Here is an 8,431-nt window from a genome sequence, read left to right on the forward strand (position 1 = left end):
TTGGAGAAATAGTGTATTTTTTCATTTTTTCCTTGTTTTTCCCTTTACAGTGGATAGAATATCAACCCCAAAAAGCCTAATTGGTGGTAAAAAAACAAGATATAGATCATTTTATTGTGATTAGTAGTGATTAAGTTATTGGTAAATAAAAGCGATTTTTACCCTAAAGGACAAGAGCAACAAAGCAGAAATAATGACCCTTTGAACCTTCCTGCAGTAAACCTTATCTGAAGCTGTCTCTGTTTCTTGGCTGTTTAAGTGCTTCAGAAAACAGGACTGTATTTGACCCATTTTTCATAGATAACTAAAGTGTTTTGTTTTTTTGTTTTGTTTTTTAACTCTTCCTGTACTGGAAAACAACATGAGACTTTTTTTTGTACTAATGTTCTATTTTTTAGCTGTACTACATACACAATTCATTATCTCATACGTTTATTTTCACTCCAGGTTTGCTTTAAAGAGAAACTGAAACCAAGAATTGAACTTCATCCCAGTCAGTAGCTGATACCCCCTTTCCCATGAGAAATCTTTTCCTTTTCACAAACGGATCATCAGGGGATGCTGTATGACTGATATTGTGGTGAAACCCCTCCCACAGGAAACTGTGAGGACCATGGTCCTGGCAGTTTCCTGTCTGTGAACCTCATTGCATTGTGTGAAATAGCTGTTTACAGCTGTTTCCAACTGCCAAAAAAAAAAAACAAGCAGCAGCTACTTCCAGTGACATCACCTGCCAGCAGGAAAAATGTCACCATGTGATAAATGTCAGAAGGTAAATCAGGGAGAGGAAAGATTTTACAATGGGCAAACACTGACTAAATCATTTATACATAATTACTGTAAAAATGAAGCACATTTTTTATGACATTATTTTCACTGGAGTTCCGCATTAATACCCAACCAGTATTATACAAAAAATGTAAAAAGAAATAGGGAAACCCTGGTAAGGACCTAAACTATACATGCATACTGTATATACTGCACATAATGGATCATCTGCTTTTATTTTGCTATTTTTCTTCCACAACGAATGACTCACACATGCGATTGTTGCTGCTACAATGCTCTCATCTCTGACATTCTTGTCCTGGAGCAGCACGGCAGATGACAGACTGTCACCATGTGTGCTAGAAATCTATAGGATAAATGATAAAGCTTCTTTGTCACTCAACAATTTGATTCACTAATGAAATTTCCACGGGCTTATGTGACATACTGGAAACACATGCTGAAATACAAGCATTACATGGTGCCCCCTAGTGAGCTATTGTCCTTTCAGGCAAAATCGATGTGATGAGTAACAAATGCAGCTTATTTAGGGATATATTGCATGGAACAGTGATTATGTACAATATGCTATAACTCAGGACGACTGAGAAACAATCTCTTAAAGTGAACGTTTGTTCACTTTAATACAATCAATGCTGAAAGATTACGATGGCTGCTATTGTGGATTTTGTATAAAAATGAATGATACTTTTCCTGCTGATGTTTTGGCTTCAGTTGTTTCACAGTTCAGCTAAAAAGATGCAACTTAAAGTACACCTGTACCGAGAAGGATTTGGAGGCTGCCATATTTCCTGTTAAATAATACCAGTTGCCTGGCAGTCCTGCTGATCTCTTTGGCTGTAGTAGTATCTGAATCACACAACTGAAACAAGCATACAGCTAATATAGTCAGACTTCATTCAGAAACACCTGATCTGCATTCAGTCTTAAGGGGGTGGCACCAGGAGTGGTTGCCTCCCCCCCGGCAGAGGAGTGGCAGCCGGGCCCCCTGCGGCTGGGGGTTACCGCTACCCTTAACACAACTATTAGGGGCAACTATCGCAGGTTACCTATACTGGGGGACAACTATTCCAGGTTACCTATACTGCGGGCAACTATTCCAGGCTACCTATACTGGGGGCAACTATATCGGACATTACCCTCCACGACGCGCTTAGCATGCCAAACTCATTCATTTACTTTTTTTTTGGGGGGGGGGGGGTATCATTTAATTCCCAGGTTGTCAGATGTCCTAGGTACACCACTGTCTGCATGCCTGTTCAGGGTCTATGGCTACAAGTAGACACAGGATCTCTTTGGCAGCCATGCAGCTATAAGCTTCAGGGCCCTTTTATACTGGCGCAAATTGCCGCACTACTACCGTAGCCTAATGACAGGACCAGGCCGAGGCATAGGCTGGAGAGGCTCCAGCCTCAGGGTGCAGTGTAGGAGGGGGCGCAGAATTCATTCAGCTGTCATTCCTAATTGTGTTTGAAGCAGAAAGAAATAAGAAAAGGGGATACTTGGCAGTGACTGCAAGCCAGATAACTAGAAGTTAAGGGGTTGGGGAGGTTGTGGGCCCTGTGGTGCCTCTTAGTCTAATAGCAATCAGTGTTTGATGGCTCGGGTGGAAGGGATGGAGGGGCGCACTTTGGTGTATCAGCCTTGGGTGCTGGAGGACCTTGTCCCGGCTCTGCCTAATGATACTCTATGGGGAAGTTCATACTTCCCATGTACTTCCCACCGGAAGTCGTTTTTACCACTAGCGCATAACTACATTACTGTGCGGCTCCTGTAGTGTTCTGTATCAGGCCGGAATTCATGTTAGTCTATGGTGACCAGGGGCGTTGCTAGCCCCAAATATCAGTCAGTGGCACGTGCCCCGGATCTATTCTGGGGTGCCCTGGATGTCCCCCAGGCAGAGTCAGCTGTGGTACTTCATTAGCGGGCATGCTGGGAGCTGTGGTGCATCAATTGGGTTATACTGGGTGCTGTGGTGCCTCTATGTGGGCATACTGAGTGCTGTAGTGCCATGCTGTGCACTGTGATGCCTTTATGGGGGCATGCTGGGAGCTGTGCTGTTTCTATGGGGGCATGTTGGGTGTTGTGGTGCCTCAATGGGAAAACCGCGGGAGCATGGGAGGGGGCCCACTAGAAGGTCAGGGAATGCTATGGGGGAACTGCCAGACAACCTGGCATTATGCAAGCCCACCCAGCAGAAAGCCAGACCAGCCAGCACCGAAGCCAGGTAACTACTCTGCCTAGTTATTTTTAAGTGACACTGACTATTTATGTCGTATGCTGGATTTTTTTTGGAGAGGGGGCTTCATCCAACATTTTGCTGGTCAGGTCTACTTAGGCCACTGTTAAACTCATGTAAATTTGGCTCCACCCATTACCACACCCCCACTCTGGTACAGGGCCACACCCATTTTTCATCTAGAGTGCCCAATAGTGCCGCAGATCTCTTAGGATCCTAGCAACACCCCTGATGGTAACGCAGGCTTCTTCTGCATACCCGAAGCAGGAAGTGACCGCAAGCGTGTGTCACTTCCTGCTTGGCTGAATGCCATACAGGGAACACTGTGTACTAACACAGTGTTCCCTGAAGGCCTGTTTTTGGCGGTGCGATGCCTGGCGACGGGGGCGACGCACCATATCGCTAAAGCCAATTTACAGTGTGAAACCAGTCTTAGAATAAAGGCAGCCATGGCAGCTTTTATAAATTCTCAGAATAAGCCCACATTACAATGGTTAGAAGAATAGACTTTGCTTTTCCACTAGCGGCGATTGCGATGCTGAATCGCAAAATCGCAAACCGCTAGTGATTTTTAAATCGCTACGGTTTGCCAAATAACATAGAAATCGTGGTAGGTAATTTCCACTACTGCAATTCGGTTTTTACTTAATCGCGATTCACTGCGGAGCGATTTTTGCCGCGATTTTGCTATGCAGTGCATTGCATAGCAAAATTACGATCACAATCACCGGGAGAATTTGGAACTTTGCTGAATCGCTAGCGATTGCTAGTGGAAAAGGGCCCTAAAAGACATTAAAAGCTTGAGCAGTAAATGCTGGCATTCATAAAAAAAAAACCAATGTTTTTCAAACAAGACCCTGAGCAGAAGCCCGTGTAAACCAGCTCTAAAATAAGTGGATATTATGAACAATGAGGTGCTATTGGTGTAAAACTTGGTCGTGATTTGTATGCAGGTTGAAAATGGTTCAATCAAATTAAGTTGCAACTGCATCTGATTAGTCCAGTCGGCATAAAAAAATGAAACGAAATTTGTACCAACGTCAAAAATGTGCACAACTCATGGACTATCCTCTAAGCTGAACAGGGGGAGCAGTCTCCTATATCCAGAGTTACAGAGGAGATAATTGTATTTCTGGTAACTACTAGCACTGGTGAAACTATCAGTGTATATCTAGCTGTGCAGATCTAAAGCCCCATCTACATGGTACAATTTTCCCATTGGATCGACCAGTGATCTGATAAGAAATTGCAGTGTGTAGACATCCAAATTGTTTCCAATCAATTTTGCAATCGATTTTGCGTTAAGTATCCACAATTGATCGCAAAATCGATCGGAATCCGATCGGACCGGTCAAAAATTATCTTATAGATCCGTCGATCTGACGGAAAATGGTACCGTGTAGATTAGGCTTAAGTTGCAGCATCTAGCCAGTTCTGTCAGCAGCACGTCAATGCGGTGATAAAGCTGGCAAGGAGAGAGCAGGAAAGCATCTAGTGCCGGGAAGGATTAGCCCTGATCTGTGATGAGAGGGATGTGACTCATTGTCCTATGGGAACACTGCTGACTGATCTGCACAGCTGCTGCAGATGTTCTGCTTAGAAGCTGCCACTGGCTTCTCACAAGCTCTCTAGTACTGAGTGAGAACTACCTGCATGAGGTAGAAAACATAGTCCAAAGGATTTGTGTTCCCAATACTCTTCAATTAACCATTTATTAGTAAAGACAGTCATCTATTCACAAGGCTGGGGCTGGAAATGCCACTTGCATGTGTTATAAGTGGTGAAATCCTTACTTTGTTATGATCACACAGGGCCTGATTCAGTACTAAATAAAAAACACGGCGACACCACCAGATAATTATCAACGGCACTTCTGATCGGAAGCAGGAGATTTGGGCGCATGAGACAAGTGGACAAAAAGGGCGCCCCATTCACTCCCATTATAAATATCGTTTACCGGGCGCCGAACAGGGAAAAAAAGGCGCCGGAGATTATTAACGTTTTAACAAACGGCGCCCGGAGATTTTTAAGGATTTATAACTATGTTTGTGATGATTTAACTTTACAAAATGAGCCCGTGACGAATAACGTTTATAAAGATACTAAATCACTATTTCTAAAACATTTCTAAAACATTATTATTCACCCAAAAAAATTAATTACATTTTTTTATTTACATTTTTTATTTATTAATGTCTGTAAAACATTATTATCCATAGGGGGTCTTAGGTTTAGGCACCAACTGGGGGGTCTTAGGTTTAGGCACCAACAGGGGGGTCTTAGGTTTAGGCACCAACAGGGGGGTCTTAGGTTTAGGCACCAACTGGGGGGTCTTAGGTTTAGGCACCAACTGGGGGGTCTTAGGTTTAGGCACCAACAAGGGGGGTCTTAGGTTTAGGCACCAACAGGGGGGTGTTAGGTTTAGGCACCAACAGGGGGGTCTTAGGTTTAGGCACCAACTGGGGGTCTTAGGTTTAGGCACCAACAGGGGGGTCTTAGGTTTAGGCACCAACAGGGGGGTCTTAGGTTTAGGCACCAACAGGGGGGTCTTAGGTTTAGGCACCAACAGGGGGTCTAGGGGTTAGGGATAGGTACAGGGAGGGTTTTAACAAACGTAAATATAAGTTTCAGTTTACAAATACGGAAGATTAACGTTTTAAGAATTGCCGATCTCATACACATTATTTAGTGATTTATAAATTCTTAAAACACTATTTCTAAACGAAATTCTACACAATATTTCAATAAACGATAATACTGTTTATCGTTTACACCACACGCCCTTTTTTCCCGACGCCCTTTTTTGATGTACGCCTTCTGATCCATATCTATTCCTGAGGGGCGGGGGGGTGGGGGGGAGTGGAGTTGGAGAAGAAGCGCTAGACAAAAGAATCCCGTGCAAGGATTTTTTTATTCTGTCCCTTGGCCCACTTTCTTCTGCCTTCCCTTCTAACATGCTCTTGGGCATCAGCTCTCTTCTTCCATGTGTTGCTCTCTATGTGCGGATTTCCTTTTCTACATATACCAACCCCTCTTCTACATCCAGCCACGTCTTGGGCAGGCAGCAAACCCCCTAGGCACAGGCCTCTGTGACCTCTCCAGAGATATGGCCCCGGCAGGATTGCTAATGCTCACACACTACCACAATAAAGGGGTAATCATACTCGTGCATACCTCCATAGCGGGGAACACACGTAGGTTCCTATTTTTCCCAGCACAAATGCTGCTCCACTCCTAGATAGGGCATACTCATCCAAGTGGCAGGGCTGCTAACCCTTGCACACTACCACTGGGCACCCCATCCATGTGGCAGGGCTGCTAACACTTGCACACTATTGTTGGACACCCATCCACATGGCATGGCTGCAATGCTTGCACACTCCTGTTGGATACCCCCATTCATGTGACAAGGCTGCTAATCCTCACTTCCAGTCACTGATAAGAGATAGTGATGTCGCGAACCTACGTTTTTTTGGTTCGCGAACCCCGTTCGCGAACCTTCGCGGAAGGTCCGGTTCGCGGAAAAGTTCGCGAACCGCAATAGACTTCAATGGGGAAGCGAACTTTGAAAAATAGAAAAAATTATGCTGGCCACAAAAGTGATGGAAAACATGTTTCAAGGGGTCTAACACCTGGAGGAGGGCATGGCGGAGTGGGATACATGCACAAAGTCCCGGGGAAACATCTGGATTTTACTCAAAGCAGCGAGGTGGGTTCACTCAACACGACAGGTAGTTAGATGCAGTGAGGTGGGTTCACTGAACAGTAAAGGTAGTTATATGCAGTGAGGTGGGTTCACTCAACCATAAAGGTAGTTATATGCAGTGAGGTGGGTTCACTGAACAATAAAGGTAGTTATATGCAGTGAGTTGGGTTCACTCAACACAACAGGTAGTTATATGCAGTGAGCTGGGTTCACTCAACAGTAAAGGTAGTTCTATGCAGTGAGGTGGGTTCACTGAACAGTAAAGGTAGTTCTATGCAGTGAGGTGGGTTCACTCAACACAACAGGTAGTTATATGCAGTGAGGTGGGTTCACTCAACACAACAGGTAGTTAGATGCAGTGAGGTGGGTTCACTGAACAGTAAAGGTAGTTATATGCAGTGAGGTGGGTTCACTGAACAATAAAGGTAGTTATATGCAGTGAGGTGGGTTCACTCAACACAACAGGTAGTTATATGCAGTGAGCTAGGTTCACTCAACACAACAGGTAGTTAGATGCAGTGAGCTGGGTTCACTGAACACAAAGCTAGGTATATGCAGTGATGAGGTGGGTTAAGTAAACACAACAGGTACTGGGTATATGCAGTACTGGGTAGTACAATGTGCAGCTCCCTGTCACACACACAGGTAGTCACTGAATGTGCTGGGCTGCTGGCAGTGGCACACACAGTATGAATTAGCAAGCCTGTGTCTGCAACAAAAGTGTCAGTTTGACACACCCACAAAAAAAAGAAAAAAAGAACAGGATTACCTCTGAAAAGAGCTGTTGAGGGGTGCTATAAAAGCAATAATAATCAGCCAGGAGCAAGCCAAGCAGCCAAGAACCTAACTAATCTGTCCCTAGGAGAACAATCTGCAGCAGCTTGCCCTAGTCTGTCTAATAGCAGGCAGACGAGTGACTCTAATGGCCGGCGAGCCTGCCTTATATAAGGGGGGGGGGGGGGGGCTCCAGGGCTTAGTGTAGCCTGAATGGCTACAATGTGCCTGCTGACTGTGATGCAGAGGGTCAAAGTTGACCCTCATAGTGCATTATGGGGCGAATTGAACTTCCGCAAAAGTTCGCCTGGTCCAGGCGAACGTGAACCACCGAAGTTCGCCTGGAACCGTTCGCCGGCGAACAGTTTGCTACACCTCTAATAAGAGATCAACTGTCAATGTTTTGGGGCAATAATACAATTTTGGCCTGGAAACAACCCTTATACTATCTTCTAAAGGGGTTCAGGATGGATAGACAACATCACTTATTTGAACTGACCATGACAGGCAACATGGAAATATGTTGTCTAGTCAGGCTTGATAGGTTTGAAGCAAGTTGTGTTCTTGATGACTGAAGACAGTACTAATAGAAAGCAGAAACAAGTGGTCCTGTTGGGATGTATGCAACTTTGCACATAGTCTATCCATGAGCTCTACAGTCCTGGATGCACTTGCTGATTTTCTGCAATTACCGTCACCTCAGAAATGTTTCACGTTTGTGGTCATTTAATGTCCATATGCAGTATACCTACTGTACATTCCTCACATGTTAAAGACCTTTTCTTTGTTTGCACAGTATGAACGGCCTGTGACAATTCAAAATACCTGGAGACTGATTAACCGCGGCATTGGCCATACCACCAGAATCTCCAAAAGCATCATTACCGTGGAAGACTTTGAGACCATTGATGCTGGATATTATA

The 8,431-nt window shown here is 44.6% G+C and overlaps 1 protein-coding gene across 1 annotated transcript in view; it reads left to right on the plus strand.

The window, feature by feature from the left end:
- Nucleotides 1-8,431, plus strand: part of PDGFRL (platelet derived growth factor receptor like) — a 194,184-nt gene that overhangs the window by 185,362 nt on the left and 391 nt on the right. The window contains exon 6 of the mRNA XM_068278638.1: nt 8,305-8,431. This exon is cut by the window's right edge and continues 391 nt beyond it. Coding sequence (XP_068134739.1) covers nt 8,305-8,431 — 127 coding nt within the window. The remainder of the gene's footprint in view (nt 1-8,304) is intronic.

Source organism: Hyperolius riggenbachi, chromosome 1 (genome assembly GCF_040937935.1).
Source record: "Hyperolius riggenbachi isolate aHypRig1 chromosome 1, aHypRig1.pri, whole genome shotgun sequence".
Taxonomy (NCBI): domain Eukaryota; kingdom Metazoa; phylum Chordata; class Amphibia; order Anura; family Hyperoliidae; genus Hyperolius; species Hyperolius riggenbachi.